This window comes from Epinephelus fuscoguttatus, linkage group LG18, assembly GCF_011397635.1.
Source record: "Epinephelus fuscoguttatus linkage group LG18, E.fuscoguttatus.final_Chr_v1".
NCBI classification, from domain to species: Eukaryota; Metazoa; Chordata; class Actinopteri; order Perciformes; family Serranidae; genus Epinephelus; species Epinephelus fuscoguttatus.
The window spans coordinates 24,797,712-24,820,644 of NC_064769.1; the positions used below are offsets into that span (position 1 = coordinate 24,797,712).

The 22,933-nt window shown below is 40.1% G+C and overlaps 2 protein-coding genes across 2 annotated transcripts in view; both read left to right on the forward strand.

The window, feature by feature from the left end:
* ank1b (ankyrin 1, erythrocytic b) overlaps positions 1 to 10,269 on the forward strand; it is a 160,932-nt gene extending 150,663 nt beyond the window's left edge. Inside the window, exons 42-46 of the mRNA XM_049559867.1 lie at positions 6,288 to 6,939; positions 7,070 to 7,205; positions 7,681 to 7,752; positions 9,840 to 9,934; positions 10,159 to 10,269. Coding sequence (XP_049415824.1) covers positions 6,288 to 6,939; positions 7,070 to 7,205; positions 7,681 to 7,752; positions 9,840 to 9,908 — 929 coding nt within the window. The 3' untranslated portion in view covers positions 9,909 to 9,934; positions 10,159 to 10,269. The remainder of the gene's footprint in view (positions 1 to 6,287; positions 6,940 to 7,069; positions 7,206 to 7,680; positions 7,753 to 9,839; positions 9,935 to 10,158) is intronic.
* A 6,381-nt stretch (positions 10,270 to 16,650) lies between these two features.
* LOC125878595 (eukaryotic translation initiation factor 4E-binding protein 2-like) lies at positions 16,651 to 20,934 on the forward strand. The gene is made up of 3 exons (XM_049559890.1): positions 16,651 to 16,915; positions 20,310 to 20,495; positions 20,593 to 20,934. Exons 1-3 carry the CDS (start codon positions 16,780 to 16,782, stop codon positions 20,616 to 20,618), a joined length of 348 nt encoding a protein of 115 aa, XP_049415847.1. The 5' UTR covers positions 16,651 to 16,779; the 3' UTR covers positions 20,619 to 20,934.
* The last annotated feature ends 1,999 nt before the right edge of the window (positions 20,935 to 22,933 follow it).

Consider the following 22,933-nt stretch of genomic DNA (forward strand, 5'->3'; position numbering starts at 1 on the left):
CGGTTCTTATTCCTCTTACACAATATGAGAAACGAGGGTAACTCCCTTTTCCTACCACTGACGGGATTTTTAAAGTAACGTGGACATTTCAGCGCTGAACACTTTACACATTTCCTATTTTTAATCAAGGCTGTTTGAGATTGTTTCGTTGACATGTGTGTACGTGTGTCTGTGTGAATGTGTGCACACATACATGCATGTGTGTGTGCATACATGTGTGTCTGGGATGGATACACTAGGCAAAAGTGGCGCTAGTACACAGATGATAGTGTGCTCTGGGCCTTCATACCTTGTTTCTATCCCTCCTTCTTTCTTTCCGTCTGTCTTTGTCTTCTTATCCCTGAGAACAAGACAGAATACAAGCTTGACTGACTGCGGACATGTTCCAGCAGTCTTTAAGATTTTGTCTTCTGCTCAGGACAGTCTCTCTCCGTCCTACTTTCAGTCTGTCTCTGAATCTATGACATGTCATATCTGCTGCCCAGCCGCCCTGCTCCTCCTCCTCTTCCCCCCTTCTCCTGCTCTTCTTCCTCACAGCTCTTCCTGTCCGACCTCTGACCTCATAAGACCTCATGTTGACCTCTGGGCCTCCTCCTTCTCTTGTCATCTTATTTTCCCGCGCTCCTCCCTCGTTCAGTCGAGCGGGGACCCTCTCTCAATCCTCCTCTCTCAATCCAGCTCTGTGTGTGTACTACAGTTTGTGCATGTGCATGCTGCATGCTTTGCTGTATTTGTTTGTGTGTGTGTGTGTGTGTGTGTGTGTGTGTGTGTGTGTGTGTGTGTGTGTGTGTGTGTAAGTTTGTGTGTGTGTGAGTGTGTTCAGACCTGGGCTTTAGTTAAAAGTAGCAGAATTTGCTATTTATTCAAAAGAAAATCACTTTTAGTTTAATTAAGCTTGCAAGGATTTAATGTGTATGAATATTATATCTTGTTTTCACACACAAAGTGTTTGTAATGCCTTGCAAGAAAAATAAGGTTCAGTTTAATACTTTAAATATGTAAAAAAAAAAAAAAGAATCTTTAAATACATTTTTACCCAGGTCTACTCAGATTTTTGTCCGTACAGTGACTTGGACTTGTGAGTCGGGACTTTCCTGAACAAAAATAAAGTTTGCTGTTTTGGATCCTGACATCGTTATGTGCATGGCATGCTTTCAATGTATGAAGTTTTCTTCACACTGTAAAATGTTTTCTCTGTTCAATGGGTGTATTTCGGTCTTGTTTTTAATGCTATATTAACAAACAAATGTTTATTTTTTTTCTTTACCTGTTAAATAAATGGTGTGTTATTTAATGCTACACTGTAACACATGGTCAGCTGCGTCGCAAATAATGTTCAACGTACAGTGTTGATGTGACGTGTCTTTCATTCATGGGCAAAACTACTAGCTGTAAATTATTCTCCATAGTTTGTACACATTTTTCTCTTATTTTATTTATATATACTCAAAATTTCAACATTAAAATCAAGCTACATTCAGATATTTAAATTTTAATGAACTACGTTTTGCCCAAGTCTGATGACAGAGTCACTGTTAACATTGTCTGAACGTTATCTGCCAGCAGGGATGATGCTGTGAGGTGTGTTTGTGTATTGGTTTGGGTGTGTGTGACTCTTTCTAAAAGTGTGTGTCCTCATCTGTATGTTAATGTGAGTGCAGTATCGTGTGTATGTGTACGTGTGTGGTGCGTGTACAATGATAACATAAGTAGCGTGATGTGCAGTGTGTTGTCTTTGTTTTTTCATTTGTTGTTTTTTTTATTTATTGTGCCATGACAATCTGTGGACTTTAATTTGTGCTTCACTACATCCTGTGCTTTTGACACCCGTGTGTGTGTGTGCGTGTATGTTTTGTGTTTAAATAGCAGGAGTGAAGGGAAAGGCTAACCCAGATTCATCTAACTCATCCTAACTCTCATTTCTAATTCTGACTCATTCCTCTCTGCTCACCTCATTCTGGCGCTGCATCTCATCACCCTGGCCCTGTACCATCCCAGAAACACACACACATGCTTACTCACATGTTAGTCCATTAGTGCAAAATCTCTGACAGACAATGACTTGCACAGTAAAGCAGTATTTCACCCATTAAAACCCATTTTTGCTGGTCAGAGTTGTTGGATTTCCAGTAGTTTTTAGCTACATGACTCTATTTACAACAGTTTGACTTGCTATGACATTTTAATTATGGTAGAACAGATGCTGATAAAATTCACCTAATCTACATTTTGACCTGGAGGCTTTTAAAACCTGAGAATAGAAAAATGCACATATTGGCAGGTCTGGTGAGGTAGGCTTTGCTATATTGTTCTACTCAATAACTTTTTTTACCATAGCTTGCTGTCTTGCCCAAGTCTCCTTTGTAAAAGAGATTGTTGATCTCACCTGGATTTACCTGGTTGAATATAGGTTAAATAAAAGAAATAAATCATTGCTTGACTTTAACTACTTAATGAATGCATACATTTTTAGTTCTATCTTCAAAAAACACAAAAGGTATGCTGAAAAATTAAAAGAAATGACAGTGCGTCGAACGTCTCTGAGGGTTTAGTCGTCATGCTTAACTATTAGGTTAATCACGGATAGTGTCCAGGTAGAAAATCCTCTTACTTTCTGTTTACACAGCTGTACATTACAGCAGTTTCCATACTGAAACGTTCTGATGGATGTAATTTTATAAAAGTCATAATTTCTTAGAGAGGATTCTTTGTGATTATACTCACAGGCATAATCCTTATTCCTTCAGAACCATAATCAAAGTACAAAAAAGCTGTTTTTTAAAAGATTGGGATTGAGAAATATAGCTTTAGTCCATGTGCTGTATTTCATCGGACAAATGAGCTGAAATTATTTGATTCCTACAAACAAATCTCCTTTGCTTGTTTTTGAACTTTCTAGTTAAGATAAGGACAAGAAATACCAACTATATTAGCTCTGGATTACAATAAGCAGAACTTGATCAGTTTGTCAAAACTGCCCGCAAAGGATAGTCCCAAAACGTAAGGTTGTGCATTATACCTAAGGTGTTCTTTAAGAGCCTCATCTCAGCCGCACTACAATAAAGACTCTACTTAACTTTCAGATGTTTGTGGTTTTACCCTGTCAACCTGACATGCAAGGTGACATCACACCTCGGTGCTTCACTTGCTTAAAAATTTTGCACTCCAAATTGGATCATGGCTCTGAAGCAGAACACATCCTAACTTTGATTTTAGGTGATTTATTGCTTTACTGTTCAATTTCACCTTATTTCATTCATCTGAACTCATTGATGCAACAATTTAACTTAGAGTAAAAAGGCAATCCCCAATCCAAACTGGTCACGTGTACAAAACTGTGAGAGAACTACCATCTTTAAATGTCACTAGAGAACACATGGGTTACAATCTCTATTAACAAAGTATATTTTGATACTAAATATGAGTCACTATTTATTTTTAAATAGTTAGGCATTTAACCATGTCTTTATGTTGACCTTAGATATATTAGATCATGAACAAAAATTCTACTCAATCAAAGAAATGCACATCATAAGAATCCAGTAAACATATCAAAAGACTGAACATAATGACATTTAAACTCAGCTAAAAGAGCTCTTAAATGTATGAATACAACTTTTGCGATGAATTTAAATCACATTATCATATTATACTGTAGCATATATTTGTTTTATCCTAAAATTATTAGTGAGTTATCAAAAATGACCACAGAATAATCAAAAATTACAAATGAATGGTCAGAAATTACAGCTGAATTAGTAAAAATTATGTCTGAATTATTAAAACTTATTGAAATGGATATAATGAACTGAATATAATGTGTGTCTGTGTAGTTGAAAGTGTGTTTGTGTGTGACCTTGTGTATTTTTCCAGTGTTGTTGCGATGACTTGTCGTGATAATGGACTCAAAGTAAAACAAAAATTGATGGTCAAGCACCCAGCAGTGTGTAAAAAGTATTTTGTTAATACATGAATTTAATGAATAAAACAAAAATGGTGGAATAATGTTTGTTAGCCCAACAATATAATTTTTTCATTTACAATTAATTCATTAAAATCTCTTAAATCTTATTGTAAGAAGCTCAGCAGGAAAACATACAAGAATACATGCTGGAAAAAATGACCCCTTCAGCTTAGAATAAAATGGAGACTAAGTTGTAAAAAAAAAAAAAAGTCTTAAAACATTGTCTGATTTGTGTGTACATATTTATTACTGTGTGCGTGTGTGTGTGTGTGTGTGTGTGTGTGTGTGTGTGTGTGTGTGTGTGTGTGTGTGTGTACAATGACCTTTATTTGGATGCTCGGGATGCAGACACACACATGCATGACTCTGACAATGCAAGAGTAACAGTAACTTGCATTTTGCTCTGCAGAATCTGCAAGGTGCTGCTGACTCCCAGTCAGGATGGTGTGACAAGGGTTGGAACGATAATAGCTGCAGATGTTTTATTACAGTTTTTATAACTTCATTTAACAGGCTGTCTAGAATATTTTGTCAGTCCTGGAAAAAGTACAGCACCCAGCCTCTGCCTTGATTGGTCAAAACCAATAGTTACCGAAAGATAAACAAATTTAACATGCTTTTTGAAACTAAACATATCTATGATGGCCAGATTTCAAATGTACAGTACTTCCTTTATATATTGAAATTTCATTAATGGCTGTATGTGAGTGCAACAGCTGTCACAGACATCTTCGCTAACGTCGCTGCTTAATGAACTTGAATTTCAATCAAGATACTAATATCCAATTGGAGTACTTTCCTCAGACGTTAGTGTGTTACTAATGATAACTTTATATCGTGCCAACCCCACAATCAAAATGCTGTATAACTCTAGACTCACCTTTTTCCGCTTACCAAGGAACACAGTGAATGTTCTGCAGATTCACTTTCCTACACCAGAGTCCTGCACCATTCACCTCACGGACAGTGGGTGATGCACCAAACCCCCTTGACCCCCACCTCACTCTTACTGCTGTGTCCCAATGACAAAAACCTGAAGTGCCACAAATATCAATTAGACAACATTAGAAAGACAAAGGAAGCTGATTTCAAAGTGAAAGACAAGTATTTGTCTTGTGCTTCACCTAAAACTGAAAGTACAAAACATTCTGGCTGGGACTTATTGGAGTCAGATTACTGGTTCATCATATCTTTTTTCACACCTAAAGAAATACTTCATCCTCCAGATGACCATTTGAATATCAATTACTCACCCAGTGTAACATTTAATTCGTGAAGAAAACTATTTTTCTCACATGCCCCCGGTGATTCTCGATGAAGTCATCGGCCAGAGTGTTTCACAACAGCAAAACTATATCAAAAATATCTGTTTGCAAACTCTCACACAACTTGTGCAGTATAATCCAAGTCTAATTTATCCAGTTGTATGCTCAGTACTTCCCAAATAGAAAGCCCTTACAAATGGGGAGCTGAATAGAAAGTCTATCTTTAATCTGTGCTCTCTTTAAAGCCAGACTCCATTGACAAAAACAGTAATTTTACTTTGCTAAACACAGGAGCTGCTGGTCTACTGCTGCCGTGATTGGTTAGTTAGTTTGTTTTATTGCGTGACTTTGGTGTTTTAAAGGGTTAGGTCAGATTAAGCAAAGTCACACAATAACAAAAATAAAGGAACAATCAAGGCAGCAGTAGTCCAGCAGCTCCTGTGCTGAGCAAGGTAAAATTACTGATTTTGTCAAGGGAGTCTTGCTTTGAAGAAAGTTCCTGTTGAGTTCCCTGAAGTATTGAGCGTACGACTGGATAAATGAGACTTGGATTATACTGCACAAGTTTTGTGAAAGTTCGTAATCAGATGTTTAAATATAAAGTAATGTAAGGTAAGGTAAAACTTGAATGTCCCTGTAGGGCAACAACCCTGTATAGTTTTGCTGTTGTTAAATTTGAATCCCTGTGACCTCAATTTATCAAGAATCTACTTGTTTTTGGACTCTTTGTTCATTGGATGCGAGAAAAACATAACAAAACAAATCTTGTTTTCATGAATTCAACATAATATGGCGTACAGGAAGTAACTGATATACAAATGGTCATTTGGGGGATGAAGTATTCCTATTATTAAACTGATTGAAGGATATCTCAATCCTAAATTAGCCGCTGTATAAACACTGACTCCGGTCTGTTTCTTGGTGTATTGGGACAGGGCTGAGCCCCACTGTTTCCTCACAGGTTGGAGAAACAGTCGATCCACCACCTCCCCACCCTCCTCCTGGCTATGCCTGCGTGGTGTTAGTCTTTCTCTTGTCTCGCCCCTGTCTTCCCTCAGGTTATGGGCTGGTGCAGGAGGAGCTGCTGTCCCCGGCCTCCATGCAGTACAGCTTACCCTCCCCGCTGGGCGCAGAGCCCTACTGGCAGGAAGTCTCCAGCCTTGAGTGCGCCCCCATCGCCACCACCGAGGAAGACACATTAATGGAGATGTCGGACGTTCAGGTGTGGCCAGCGGGGGTCAGCCCCTCGTTGGTCACGGTGGAGGACTCGTCACTAGAGGGCAGCAGTCGGGCTGACGACTCGGAGGGCGCCACGCTCTCCCTTCCCTGCAGCTTGGGTCGCCCGAGCAGCGGAGCCAGCGGGGCCAGTGGCTCCATCATGGAGTTGGAAGAGGAGGAGGAGGAGGAGGAGGAAGGGGAGGTTGAGGAGGAGGAGGCGCCACAGGAGCCAGCAACTTTACTGGCAGAACGGGACAGGGTGAGGGCCAGTGGCGCCGTTCCTAAGGTCAACCTAAACGGCCAGCTGGGAGGTCAGAGGTTGGATGGAAGGAGAGGGGAGGTCTTGGCAGCAGGAGGGGCAAAAGGAGGAGGTGGAGGTATAGGGTTGGGTTCAGTGGAAGGGATTTCTGTTGTTGCAGGCCAGCAGGTGTACGCCCAGCGGTGCGAGATATCGGGACTGAGTCGGGCTCCGGAGCACAACGGAGATAACCGGTACGTCAGCTGTTAACTGTAGTTAAACTGAAAATATTGTGTTTTGTTTTCCACTTCCTGTACTCAAAACATCAACATATCTGATATATCACTTTGTCTCTCCTTTGCTTTTTTGTATTTCGCTCTCCAGGGTGGTAGGAGGCGGAGCTTTTCAACCCTACCTACCAGATAAGGACTCCCTGCAAGGCTGGGTGGGCTCGGTGTCATCAGGACGCGACGGCAGCGTGCCAGGCTTGCGCGTGGCCCAGGAGGCTCTGCTGACTCCGGTGTGTGACACGGGTTACTCTCATGTGCTGCGTGGGCGCCTCCTGCAGGGCACGCAGCCCTTTGAGAAGGGGCTGGGCTTCTCTCACCAGGAGGCGGGCCAACGCGTGTGGGAGCAGGAGCAGAGGCGGGGCCAGGTCAGGTTGCCGACCACCCGCCGCTTCCTGCGCCTGGAGGGGGAACATCTTTGTCCATCCCTTTATCTTTTTTGAATTCTCCAAGGGGAAGGCAGTCATTCAGTTTGATTTCTTCGCTCACAACCATCAACAAATTTAGTCTCACTTAACAACAATCATCAAAATTGATTATTTTGATGAGGCCGACCAGAGTGATGTGTTGTGTGGTGCAACACATGGAGAATATCTGCCATGTCAAGCACTTTTTTGGTTTTATTTTACATGTAACTGCAAACAGTTTACCGTCAAATATAAGTACTGTGAATTGCTGTTTAAATTTAAATGTCTTATTTCTATACAGAGAGAGGAGAAAGAGGACTATGCTACTGAGGCGCAGTTTGTTGATGAACATGGACGCGTGCTCACCAGGAAGGTGAGTCAGTCGTGTTTTCATCTTTTTACACTGAGTCATACACAAACACTGTCAGCCCAAGCAGATTACTGTGAATCAGTCACATAGCCTGGCACAAAGGGTGGCAAATTAACACCAGCCACCAGCCAAATGTTGGTTCAAGCATTTTGTCCCCATCAGCAGATTCGACAACAAACCTACTAAAGGCGTTTTCGGGCCGAACTGTTCTGGACTTCCTGAGAGGAATTGATCACTGGGGAGCTGTTTTCTGTTTGCATTCACATCACTGATAGGAACGCCAAGTGATGTACAATCAGCCAGCCAGCGGTTGGTATTGCAACGTCAGTTTCGCTTTCACAAGTTCATATCGCATTGTATTTCCACCGTCACATACCGTAAAACTTCAATTAATAGCCCGGGATATTATTTGCCTAAATCACTGAAATCAACAGGCGTCTTTAGGGGACACACCTTTAATTTCTTTCACACAAAACTGTTGCTCAGCAAAGATTGGTAATTACAATCAAATTGTTTATTTAAACCAGTCTTAATATTAGTTGTTTAAAATTTAGACTTCAGGTAATGTATTAATCATGAATCAATCATTTTATCCAGCTCCGACAGACAGCGCATCAGAGAGAGAGAGTTAGCCGGCACACCAACACAGCACCACTTTGTCCTGTTAAAACAATCTCAGAACTTGGATTAATTTTTATGAAAAACACTTTTGATTCTTTTGATCTGAGGATCCTTACGGACTAAAGGAATATGAATAACTTACAGGATAATCGAGGAATGGACACATAATATGAGTTAGCCAACAACCTGCTTTTATGCATCTGAAGAACTAACGAATCTAATTGAGACAGGCCTTTATTTGTCAAAATGTATAGCCACACCAGGGTAGTAAAAGGGACTGGGTGTTTAACTAGGACAAGGCTTTTAATTTAAGTTTCATAGTATTTGCTCAGCAAAGCCTGGTATGCACTGTCAGTCCATTTGTCTGTTATCTCTTTTACGTTCCAAGCTGTTTGTATTATTTGTTGTTTACACAGCTCATAGGTTGTTAAAAATGGTAGTTGCTGGTGCTGCATTGGCTCACTTGTTCAAACAATTAAGGTACCCTTATGACATCTGGACCAAACACTTACGCCACTCACAGTTCTTCTTGTGCTGGGGGAGTACCTACTCTGAAATAGGAGCTCAAACAAGAACTATGATCACTCCTGGTTCTTGCGCTGCGGACACAACAAAAAGGGGGCTCTTAGAACTATGAATGAACTATAAAAAAGTTCCTCCGGTCCAAAAACGCCTTATGATTCTGAGTTGCTAACTCCAAAAAATTACAGACATTAAACATATGTATACTAAAAACATCCATACATTTAAAACTGCAAGACATAGTTGCACAAAATGAGTTGAAAAGCGAGGCATCACCATCATTACTGGCAAAATGCTTACACATTTGGTGTTTGTATGTTGAGACTGCAGCGACCCACAGTGGCTGGCTGATGGACAGACAAGTTACACTATATTTCCACCAGATCTGGCGAGGACGCAAGGGGGACATGCTGCTCCACTCAACTGGCCACTTGATGGGCTCCCTACTGATTCCGTACCCTATTGTGGAGTGCACCTGACTGGATAAACATGCTGTCAGTTGGGGCGGTCCCTAGTTCTGTCTTTAGCAGGAAACAAGATGGCAGCCTGCTCATAAATTTGCTATTATATCATCTAAACAAGACACCAAAATCTTTGTCTGAAAACATTTATGTAGGGAAGAGAGAGACAATGCCACTGCTGAATCTTGTTTCATTTTAAAACTACTTCACCGAATTTGACAGCCTGGTCCAAGTTTTATGAGCCAGCCGCATCACGCTAGATGAATTTATTTGCATAAAGTCGAGACAAGTCTACTTTATGTAAATACGCCGCAACCCCTTCTCCAAACTCGCTAAAACAATTATTAGAAGGTGTTGAGACGCCCTCCATTGTCAGGTCTGGTGGAAATGCATCATCAGTTTCCTGACCTGGTCACATGTGCAGGCTTCAGCAGCTAACTGGTCCGAGTGTTGTGTCCTTCCCTCCTCCCTCCCTCCTTGCTCCAGGTGGGGGTGGATGTGAGAAAGGGCGCTCAGTCAGCGCAGCGCACCAGTCTGCGGAGAGTTAAACACTGAAATACACATACTGCCCAGTCCTCCAGGTACGGGACAACCAACAAGCACTTGTGCATCCCAGTGCTTGGATAGAAGCCTGAGTGGCAACATACTGGAGTCTCAGTAGTCTCTCACATGCTGTTCTTTTTTCATTTATGTGCAAAATTAGAACCCAAGATTTGGCGTTCTTTGATTATTTAAAATTTTTTGGAAGGCCAAATTAGTTTTGCCTTTGCTTTGTGTGAAAATGATGTCCGTCTCTGTTTCCTAGGACCGGAAAGCCACTGCCAAATCATCCTCCACAAAAACACAACAAGGCCGGCGAGGAAAATGAGCAAGGACAGAAACGAAGACAAAGACTAAGAAGTGCAAACTACAAAATGACAAACACAAAATCATCCTCTACGTGTGACCATGGAGCACCACATGAGAGAAGAGACAGAGGAAAAGAAAAAACAAAACAAGAGGAGTTCAACTTGTAGTTTTATAACATTTGTAAAGAAAAATATCAACTAGACTTAAGGCATGATTCTTCTTCTTCTTTTTTTTTTTTTTTTTTTTACAAAAAAACAACATAAATGTCAGTAAAACAACCAAGAAAAAAAAAGCAACAAAAAGTGCTTCCTGTGAACTGTAATCGCATGATGACTGCTGGTGCATGCCCTTTGACCTTTTGAACTGTCATTATCTACAAACTGAAGGGGTACAAGGTACGGGGCTGGCCCACGCTTGGGCCTCAGGCCATTTTAAGGACCTATTCCCCCCAACTGGAGTGGTTTGTGTCAGCGAGTTGAGTCCAATATCACTACAGCCAAAAAAAAAAAAAAAAAAGAGTCCCTCAACGGATGGTTCTGTAAACAGCTAAGCTTCTGCTGAGCCTACCAATGCTTCTTTCACCGAACCCTTTCCCCTACTATTCTCAATGTGATATATGCACTCTATGCTATGTGGACATGTGTCAGTGTGTGTGTATGTGTGCGCGTACTCTTCTCTACCGCATGTGTTCCCTGCCTCTGGCTTGGCGCTGAGCCCTGCCTCACGATCGGCTCTTTGGGCCCCTGCGATGTCATGGCGCGCTCAGCGCTGGAATGAGAAAGCCGCTGTGTGCTCCCCTGCTCGTGAGTGTTCCTGTCGGACGTCTCTTTCCTTTGTGGATGAAGCTTGTCTCTTGTTTTTTTCCATTTCTCCGGAAGCCTGTCCGCCTTGGTTTTTAAGTATCGTCTTACAAAATGGTAGGGAACTGAATCGCTTTCACCCTTCGTGTTTTCTTCAGAAAGGCGTCAGTTGTTTGATTGTATCGTACAGCAGCTCTTCAGCACAAAGATCGTCGTTTTCCTCCCCCGGTGACCTCCTCTACCTTCTTCCATCATTTCTCCCAGTAGCACGCTTCATCTTGACTCACGATCTTTATCAGTAGCCTCAGTTAATATGCAGTAAAATCACAGGCCTCTTTATCTACAGCATCGATAGTTCCTCCATCTGACGCTTCAAACTTTGTGTGTGCTCCCTCTTTGTGTGTTTGCAACGGCTGTAGCGCCTCACCGTCGCTCATTCATTTGCAACAAAGTGAATGAAGTGGAAACAACGTGGAGGATACGGTGATTTTGGAGGATTTGTGGTGATGGTGAAATAGCACGATGCTACTACAGTACGACGCGTGATTGTGATGGGAACTGTGCAGCGCGGACAGACAGGTAGCACTGTGATTGTCTTATTAACACTGACCCCAGACTCGTGAACTGTGAAGACACACCAACAAAAGCACACCCAGACATGCATACACACAAATAATCAGAAACGCATTACATGATTCAATAGTTATTGCCTGGTCGGAGTGTCAGATTTTGGAGTTTGCCACAGCAATAATACAACAACACAGAAGATGGACGCCAGGATTCTGCATATCTACACGAAGGATCGGAACGTGAACGGTGTAAACGACTGAGCTGCTCAGTGAAGAAAGAAGCCGCCTGGACGAACTGCAATCGTGTTTGGCATTGGGCAGCCGTGCTGCGTCTGACTGCTTCCGTCAAGCTTGATGTGAACGAGTCGGCGAGGACGCAAGATCAGAAGAGCTGTAGCAGTGCGGGACTGTGGAGGCCTGAGAGGATCTGTTTGTTTTTCAGCACCTAACGTAGCAAAATATAAACCAGGATATGTTAGTTTAATATCAAGGAGTCTGCTGCTGCCGTGAGGTGGACACCGCCGAGCTCCATTTTCTTTTTCTGAGTATTTCAAGTACTTTTTAGTGTTTCACTATTTTCATACACACGTCACTCTAAACCACCCATCATTCTCCTCATCTCCGAAACACTTCCTTTATGCAGAAGCCTGCCTGCAGCACTATGGAGGGGTCGTATCGTGGTAGCACACATTTCCCGGAAACACAATATTTAAGTACTGTAAATGCTACTGTAGCCTGAATGAGTGAGACACCGAGTGAATGAATGAGTGGACACATTAGTTGAGACATCACACACATGCACATATTTCCCACGCCCAGTCCGTGCACATGAGAGCCTCATCCGATATAGCACATGTTTATTACATATCATGTTTTCCACTGTTACTCCACTCAGGTTTTCAGTTCTGCGCTGTCAGAATCAAAATGTTTTCCTTTTTAAGTTCCGAGTCCTCTCAAGAGACGAGTGCGGGACACAAACCGAGTGCTTCTGAATAAGACTTTGGTGTTGGGGCTGTTTTAGGGTGGGATGCGTAGGGGTTTGGGGGGGACATATGGAGCAGGATGGTGTGTGTGTGAGTGTGAATGTGTGTGGTGGGATGCTCTTTGATTCAAGTAAGACCAAAGAGGAGACAAAGTATTGAGCATGTGGTCAGTAACCCCTCAGCTCTCTGGCCTGTGCGTGCAAATGGGCATGGAGAGTATCCTCTCAAAGTGACGATCAACAGAGGTGAACCAAAAAGGTTTTGGTGAAGGATTACCCCTTCTACAAAGGAGTTAAACAAGACAGTGTACTTTGGATGCACAGTTTACTCTCCAGTGTTTGCAGCACTTAGTGTTTTATTTGAGTTACCTTTTTCGACCTGCTCTCTAATCAAACCAGATGTTCTTATAAAGTCAAACCTGTAACTCTGAGCCTTGAATCTGTCCACCAGAGGACAAACAAAACACCCTCTCTATATTTACACTCTGTCCAAACTAGCATGCTCAGTGCAGCTTGCTTTTAGATGATGGAGGCCAGTGACTCCTTCAGTCTCTAAAGTGACTTGTTAATGGACGGATTATAAACTTAATCTTGTGTTAAAGTCATATTTTGTAAACTCCATTTTCATACTCTTTTTTTTTTTTAGCAGCAGCCATTCAGTGTATTGGCATGGAGGAATTACCCCTCTACAGTATATACAGTAGTACACATGGGATTTTAATTGTATACCCATGCACGCAAGAGGGATTTACAGGAAATGATGTGTGTGCGAGAGAGACAAAAACTGCTGCATAGATGTGTCTCCAGTAATGTGAAAGACAACATTCAATCAGTATTACGGAGTCAGATGATGCTGTTAACGGCCTTCTTTTAGCGTGTGGTATTTTCACATCTAACTGGGTGAATTAAAGGTTTATTTCAACCAAGCCAAATTTGGTTAATGTTGGAGCAGTGGAAGGACGAGCCAAGATGGTTTTTGTGAGTTTCATTTTGTTTCTGTCGACTCTGACTGAAGTGTGTTTTATGATGTTAAAATTACTGTTAATTTAAATAGAGTCTGGTGGGTTTGGCAATCGTGATTTTGTGGCTGTTCGTACAAAACAAAAAGGATCTCACTCTTTAACAAAAAGGTCTATCTCTGTTGGGATCCTTTCCATAATGTTGTTAGACTCTTGTAACAACAATTTGAGCCTGTCAGTGGCAAAAACACGGTGATGGTGTGTAATTTCCCATTAACATTAATTAATTGTTTGGAAACATAAACATGGGGAAATGGGGTCCAGGTTGAAAAATACAGAAGTTACCCTTTAAAAATGTGTGTAGAGTAAGCTTTGAAACTTAATTAGACTGTCATGTAGAAGATAAAATTTGCCAACAACAAACATTATGCAGATCATTAAATGTGCGAAAAACTTTATTTATCAGAGGGCAGGATTTGATTAGCAAAGATGGGACTTCTTTTAAATCTTGGCTATGGCACTGGCAGCCTCTTGAAGTATGTTTGCTGCCCCCAGTGTTTGATACTATGTCTTCCCAAATGCAACTCTGGGAGCTGTAATATTATAACAGACTTGATACCACATCTTAAGGATTCTAACTTTAACTCAGAGTCATTATCTTTTTGTTCAGCGTACAGTTAAAAGACAGGATACTGATCAATTTTAAATCATGAATAAATGTACACTTGCCACCATGTGAAATGATTTATGAAGTAGTTTTATTTTAAATTAAGTCATCTGTTTACCCTCTAAGGTGGAAAATAATAATTTGGATTATTAGTCTGAATTAAACCAGTAAGAGAGCCTGTGCACTATGATCAATTTAACTCCACCATGATTGTGTTGTGTGTACGTGTGAGTGTGAGTGTGTGTGAGAGAGAGATGGTGCTTGGTTCCAAACCTTGTTGGATCAGGGGGAAAAAAAGTGAGAATGCTTTTATCGGGCTTGTGACTCGAGAGGACATGTAACCTTCGACAATGTATTTTAAAAAAAAAAAAAAAAAAAAAAAAAGAGTATTGTACAATTCTAAGTGTCGCGAAAGAATAGAGATCACCTATACTCCTTTAGAATGGATACATGACAATGTAAACGCAATATCATATTACTCTATCCTAAGGAATGCAACTGCGCACATGCACAAAAAAATATGTTTTTATGAAAATATATGTATAAATATATGACAAAATATATTTAATTAGAATGCTATGCACCCTCATAGAGTTGTTATGGATGTTCTTTAAGCATTATCTAGACTAGGCCAACGCCCATATCATGGGGAATGTAGAGGCTTTGTAGCTATGACCACTTGTTTTCTTTTGTATTGTCCTGGAGAGAGGATAAACAAACGTGAATATGTATACAAGCCTTTCAATCAGAGTCATTCTGACATGAAGATATGTATAGATCATCTTACCCTGTACACCAGCTCAAACCATTTACAAGAATTAATTAAACAAAGATGTGACATAAACGTTGTGTCCTGTTTTTGTGACGAGTTAGTGCAGCCTTTTTGTATACAGGGTGTCTACAGGTCCTCAAAAATTCTTTAAATGGCTTAAGTTTTCTTAATATAAGGCCTTAAAAAGTCTTGAATTAAGATTCAATCGAAAGGCGCCTGAAAGCAGCACAAGAGAAGTGATGTCGCTCTAGGTTTTAAAGGGTTAAAAGGTCTTAAAAAGTCTTAAATTTAACATGGTTATATCTGTAGACACCCTGGTATAGCTTTGCTGTAACATTCCTGTATGGACTATTGTGTATTCTTTGTCACTTTAAAGTGGTATGTAACTCATATCTCTTTTCAGTTCTTCTTTATTGTGTGGGTCACAAATACCCTGATATTGTACTGAAATGTGTCCCTGCCAAAAAAAGGAGTTCCCTTTAAAGAAGTGCTCCATTTAATAGAAATGAATTGTGATTTAAGTTTGCCTTCCTGTATAAGGCTGTTCCGTACTGGCTTAAGGAGTCAAGTGCACACTAGCAATTACTTGTAAGTGAGTATTACAAGTCTAGCACCTGGACACTGTTTTCCTTGAAGTTAGTATAAACTTTTCCTTTATTAGGTACACCTGTTCAACTGCTTGATAGCGCAAATAGCTAATCAGCCAATCATGTGGCGTAACTCATTGCATTTAGGCATGTAGACATGGTCAAGACAACCTGCTGAAGTTCAAACCAAGCATCAGAATGAGGAAGAAAGGTGATTTAAGTGACTTTGAACGTGGCATGGTTGTTGGTCTGGGTATTTCAGAAACTGCTGATCTACTGGGATTTTCACACACAACCATCTCAGAGGATGGTCCCAAAAAGAGAAAGTATCCAGTGAGCAGCAATTCTCTGGGTGAAAATGCCTTGGGTCAGAGGAGAATGGCCAGACTGGCTCAAGATGATAGAAAGGCAACAGTAACTCAAATAACCACCTTGGGCCCCTTAGTACCAACTGAGCATGGTTTAAACACCACAGCCTACCTGAGTATTGTTGCTGACCGTGTCCATCCCTTTATGACCACAGTGTACCCATCTTCTGATGGCTACTTCCAGCAGGATAACGCACCATGTCACAAAGCTCAGATCATCTCAAACTGCTTTCTTGAACATGACAATGAGTTCACTGTACTCCAATGGCCTCCACAGTCACCTGATCTCAATCCAATAGAGCACCTTTGGGATGTGGTGGAACAGGAGATTCACATCATGGATGTGCAGCTGACAAATATGCAGCAACTGTGTGATGCTATCATGTCAATATGGACCAACATCTCTGAGGAATGTTTCCAGCACCTTGTTGAATCTATGCCACCAAGAATTAAGGCAGTTCTGAAGGCAAAGGGGTCCAACCTGGTACTAACACGGTGCACCTAATAAAGTGGCCAGTGAGTGTGTAGAGAGAGAAAAAGAAGACATATCATTTATTCTTGTCCCTACTATCTCTCTGTTGCTGCTTCAAACTGAACATGCTAGATATCAGTGTGATCTGTGTTCGATAGAGCAGCCTGCACATCAGGAAAAACTACAACCCACACGTGTTGTGACGCCCCCTGCTTCCAGCCAATCACAGCCCTCCTCTCCACGTGTTGTTTTGAAGGAGGACCCTGGCTTGTTTTGGATGTGTCCACACACCACGTGGAGCCACAAGGTAATTTCTGTGCGGTCTGTCGCTTCGTAACGTCCTTGACACTCACAGCAGCTTTCCCCAGTGTGCGTTGTTAGGCGAGCCGGTGTGTGGAGACATGTCAGCGGGAGGTCAGACCACCAGGAGCCGGGAGATCCCGGCCGTCAGACGGGTCGCCATCCACGATGCAGCCCATATGCCCCAGGACTACTCCACCACTCCCGGAGGGACTCTGTTCAGCACCACGCCAGGAGGTGACACGCAAAACATTCAATACAGTTTTATTAGACATTATGAAAAGTAAAAAGTTAGTAATGAAAGAGACAAGAGGACTAGATAAGGGCCTGTAAAATATGAGTAAACAGATTTAAAGTGACACTTACATTAAAATTAAAGGATCTATAGGGATTTTTGAAGAACACCAGAGGCGTAGATTCCAGGGGGGACACAGGGGGACACTACCCCATCAATATTTAATATTTATTTATTTGTCTTCCTCAATAAAAACACAAAGCAGACTTTTATTTTTATTTTATTTTTAAGTTGCAAAGTGTTCTGTTTTTTTTTTTTTGTTAGATGACTGCGCCTTCAAAAACAGTCTGTGGCATGATAAATAAACATATTTCAACCAATGAGAAAACATATTGGTAAAGAATAATCAAATAAAATAAATAAATAATATAAGTAAATATGCGTGAGAAGGAAATACACACATCTGAATAGTTGAAATAAATTTAGAAAAATATATTCACTTTTATAAAAATAAAAGAATAGATAAATAGGTAAGCAGACTTTTATTTTGACAAAATTAAAGACATTTACACCATAAAATGATGCAAAAAAAGGCATAAATTGGTGTATAAAAATTTACCAGAATGCAGGAAAAGTGTTGGATGCTCAAAATTTTATGGCCCCGTTTTAGATGTGTGTCCCCCAATGACGAAGTGAAACCTGCGCTCTTGAAGAATACCAAGTTGATGCAGAGACAGGCAGTGGAGTGGAGACAGGTTATGACCCAAAAAGTTGAATTATATTTCACGTATATCCCCCCCATCGCACAGCATTAGTTAGCTTTGGTGTCTGTGTTTCCATTAGGCCATAAATTGAATAAAATTTAAATATTACATTTTGGTTTTTAATTTTGTTACACTTTGGAGACATTTTTTTTTTTTTTTTTTTAATTTGAATTATTATTTTTATTCATTGGTGTGAAAACAGGTAAAGGAAGCTGTTTTGAGAGCCAGACTATGGGTCCTGTCTACAGTTTTGTTGTGTCCTGTTAATGTTTGACAGTGTGGCTTCATCCTGAAGGCTAAAGACCAGCAGTTAACCAGGTTAAAGGAAACTTATTCGAGCAGTCCTCTGCACTCAAATCATGCAACATGATTATTTTCCTATGTTCCTCTTAGGTTTATATAGAAAGTGAGCATTTTGCCTGCTTGTATTGATTGCATACTGACAGACAAACTAAAGCATGCACCGGATTAAGAGTGTCTCGCAGCCTTCTTCCTTCTTTGAGGGCCCCATGGAGATGTCTGTTAGTTAGAGAATAGGAGGCTCTTGTTTCAGGGGCTTTAATGTGAATAAACAGTTACAAGTTTTGGCATCAGTCATGTCATCAGTAATGTACACCATATATCTGAATTCAGAGTAAGTGGCCTGTAGCAGCAGATTTCTTACACAATCCACGACTGAATGGTCAAATATAGTGTCCTATTTATAGTCTTGTTATTACAGCAGACTGTTGTTGAGCTGCAGCAACATGTTTACTAGATGCTGACCCCACGAGGACACACTGGTTATATTAAAGAGGGGGAAAAGAGCTAGTAATGACTTCATGTGTTAGAAAAGCAACATAAATTGATATGATTTTTGGCTCGGTGCCCAGGACTCTCACTCTCATCAACACGCTGAGCTGTTTGACCCATTTATTTAGTATTTGACTCAAACATCTTTGAGCCTGAGTCCTTGGGAAGTCTCCAGCGTGGTGATAAAAGTGAAGCAGCGAATGTTTTCCCGCAGTGTTTGTGAGAAAGCTGACGCACAGCGCACATGTCCATCAAGACTGATACTGTGTTCTGTAACATCACCAGGTGGGACAGATACTCGCAGATAAAACAGAAGTGGGGCAGTGACGGTGCGTCAGCGTCTCTGATAGGGATGACAGAATATAGGTCATTGGTCACGGGCATGTATGGACGTGTATACTGTAAAACACAGTCAGTCTCTGACAGAGAAATAGTAGGTCCTCCTGATATTGCGGAGGTGCTTCATATGTGTTTATTCTATACTCTTAAATGATTTATTTTCATAAATTTATAATTATATTCATTTTGAGTGTTTAATGTTGAGGTTAGCTGTAAGATTTTAGTGAATTTTATTGAATTACGTGAATCAGATTACATTTTATTTTTTTTTATTTTTTTTACCTTTTTTACCCTTTTTAATTTGATTGAAGTGTATCCTTTTATGCTGTGGTCAGCTTTTGAATTTTGTTGAATATAATTAAATTAGATAAAATTGAATTATTATATTATCATTGTTATTATTATTATTATTATTATTATTATATTTTTTACCTGTTCAAACGAGTTACAATTGTTTGATGGCGATGTTAGCTTCTGAATTTAATTTAATTCACTTTAATTGTATGCCCTTACCACTAGTTCCAAGTGTTTTATGTTGAGGTTAGCTGTTGAAATTTGTCAATTTTATTGAATTAGATTAATTATATTACATTTGTATTTCATTTCTTGCCTATTTAAACAAGTTACAAGTATTAAATATCAATGTTAGCTGCTGAATTCAGTATTATTTAAGTCTATCCTTTTATTGTTGTGGTCAGCTATTGAATTTTGTTGAATATTATTAAATTAGATAAAATTGAATTTAAATTTTTTTGTATCTGTTCAAAGTTACAAGTGTTTGATGGCGATGTTAGCTACTAAATTTAATTTAATTTGATTTAATTGTATACCTTTTCCACTAGTTCCAAGTGTTTTATGTTGACGTTAGCTGTTGAATTTTAGTCAATTTTATTGAATTAGATGAATTAGATTACATTTTTATTTTATTTCCTACCTATTTAAACAAGTATAAGTGTTAAATATCAATAGTGGAAAAAATGCCTGTACACAGCATTTTAAATATCAGTGTTAGCTCCTGCATTTGATTTAATTTAAATATTTTTTGTGCTGTGGTTACCTGTTTAATTTTTTATTAAATTAGCTAAAATTAAATTTCTTTTTTTATGCTGCTTAAATGAGTGACAAGTGTTTAATGTCAATGTTAGCAGCTGAATTTATTTTAATTTAATTGTATCCTATTTATTTTGTTTTTTTCTTTTTTTAACTAGTTATAATTCTTTGATGTCTATTTTCAAATTTTTATTTGACCATTTATACCAGAAACAAATATTAAATGTGGAGGTTAGCAGATGATTTTTTTTTTAAATTTTATTTTTAGGTAAAACTGACACAAGCTTCTATGGTAGAATAACCAAAAAAAAGTTTGACATTAGTATAAACTTTTCCACAAGATTTAATGTACAGTATGAGCACAGCTGCTGCAAGTATTGATCACTTCAAATGTTACCGTGCTTTGCTGTCAAAATACTGACATGAACTTTTCCTTTGCTGCTTCCTACAGGTACCAGAATCATCTACGACAGGAAGTTCCTGCTGCAGTGTCGGACGTCTCCTCTGGCCCGTACACCTCCCAACCTGCCCGACATCCCAGGAGTCACCAGGCCACTCAAACCCAGTGACACACAGCAGCCTGAACAGACACCCAGCAATAACACCAACCACAACCTGCACACAGAGGAGAGCACAGGTAAATGCGTATTTAAAATGTGCACAAGAGATGAGCCGCGATCCTTCATGTGTTCATGTGTTCTACTCATCTGCACTGTCTTTTCTTTCTCTTGAAGATGCCCAGTTTGAAATGGACATCTGAACAAAGTCGGCTGTGAGGATAAAAGAAATTAACATTTTCTTTGCTTTTTTTTTTAACGGAGATAAAAACATTCTCAGCTTTAATGAGAAGTCTTACTGAACTGTGAAACCCAGCTTCAGATTTGTTCTGAATTTGTAGATGGCATTTGTTTTCTAAAGCTTAACATGTGTTAAAGTGATGTACTCTTATCAAACAACACAAAGTGATGCATTAAAATGTTTCTTTACTTTGGATATACTTGACCTTGTATGATCTGTGACATATTTGACAAGTACGTCAAAGTTTTGTTGAAATTAAACATAAATATTTTATGTGATCTGACTCATTTGTTGACTTTAAACGTGTCTTTACAACATTCAGTGTTAAACAGATAAATTACTGAAATTAATGAGCTGTGTTGTGGAAAGTAAAACTATTAAAACTTGGGAATTCTGTTGAGAAATCTGTAATCATCTTTTCTGTGTAACTCACATGGTATCTTTTTTTAGATATGCTTTGTTTTATGGCTCCAAAACACCCTAATATCTTTCCTTTGAAAAGCTTTTTAATTGTTACATGTAAATTTTACCTTTTTGGCATGGGACAAATCTCAGATTTTACATGCTTAGCCAAAAAGAGAAACAAGCTGTAAACACAACACTGACATGTTAAAGTTAAAGTTTATATGGCGAGTTTAATAGCAGATCACATCCAGCACATACAGAGCTACATTAGCATCGATGTTTCTGAGTGCACGTCCAATACTCACTCTCCTTTTAGCTCTTTTTTTGTTGTATCCACAAACTCCTGAGTAAATCATCTGATGCCAACACATTCTCACTCCGACCTCGACACATATTGATGCTTGGTCATGGGCTTTCCACGTCCACATACGACATGCAAGGTACCCTGGGTGTGTTGGTTGTTGACGTTCTGGGACACCGTGTCAAGTTCTGCCTGTTACATGCATTGTCTTCTTTCAAGATACACTTCTGATTTTACAGGAAATTTAGCATTTACATACAGTCTCTTTCAAAATAAACGCACTACATCGGTAAAACAACGTAAATTGATGTTTTTTTGCCCTCAACAACTAACACACATTGCAGGACACAAACACTGCTCTCCCAGGTGAAAGTCGGTGTATGCTTGACCCACCCTCCCTACTTGGACGTTCATTGCCTTAACTTTCGTTTATGTCCTGCCATGTTTCCCTCTGATGCCGCTCAGCACCATTAAACTATAACGGCGACTGGCCATGTGCCACGCCAACGTTAAAGGAGGCCCTTTTTTTGTCAGTTTCTGACACCACAAGTCACTGCCCAAGCGCCAGATTTTGACGACTGCGGAGTGAGCAGGGTGGTCTGTGTTTAACGGCTAGCTGCTTACTTTGTTGGCCTGCTGCTTGGTAGTGGACAGGCAGCATGGCATGTGTTTTTAAAGCTTTTTTGTTTTGTTTTTTTTGCTGGAAAACAACAGTCAGTCCTCATCCGTGAAGTCTTTTCTCTTGTAAAACATATTTAAGGACAAGTCCACAACTGTCTAAAGGAATAGTCAGGTGCAGGATCTGAAGAAAGTTCAGCAGAAGTGCAGGTGTTACTGAGTTATTGATGATATTGATGATGGTTCCATTACATTTAGGTATGTTACAGTAGGTGTAGGAGGTAGGTTAAGGAGGATGCAGGGGACATGTTTCTGTGTACATTTAAAACCAATCTGGTCTCACTTAAAAGTCGCTGAAATCTGCGCTAGGGCAGTGACTTCTGGTGTCAGACACCGACAAAAAATGATGCACAACTGGTCGTTGTTATAGTTAAATGGCACCCAGCAGCGTTGGGGAAACGTGGCAGGACAAGGACGAAAGTTAAGGTGGCAGAAGTCCAAGTAGGGCGGGTGGAGGGATGGTGGATGGATCCAACAGCCACAGATGTTCACCTGGGAGTCCAGTGTGGATTGTAAACCCTGTTCTTTTTTCCTTAACCCCACCACATGTGTGTATTGGCAGAACATAATGGCATGCTTTGTTATTGAAGGAAAAAAATGTTGATTTGCAGTGTTGTACTGACATAGTACATTTATTTTGAAAGAGACTGTATGCAAACTCTACATATCCTGTGAAAACTGAAGTGTATTTTGAAAGAGGACAATACATGTAACAGGCTGAAGTTGACACGGCGTCCCAGAACGTCAACAACAAACATACCCAGTGTGCCTCGCACGTCATATCGCGACCTGGAAAGTTCATGACCAAACGTCAATATGTGACGAGGTCAAAGTGAGAATGTGTTTCTGAGACCCAACCAATAAAAACATAAAAGTAGCAGAGAAATTTTATT

Coding starts and splice junctions, on each gene's coding strand:
- LOC125878595 (XM_049559890.1), top strand. CDS start 16,780: ATGTCAGCGGGAGGTCAGACCACCAGGAGCCGGGAGATCCCGGCCGTC. Junction 16,916..20,309: donor GTTCAGCACCACGCCAGGAG/GTGACACGCAAA, acceptor TGCTTCCTACAG/GTACCAGAATCATCTACGAC. Junction 20,496..20,592: donor GCACACAGAGGAGAGCACAG/GTAAATGCGTAT, acceptor TTTCTCTTGAAG/ATGCCCAGTTTGAAATGGAC.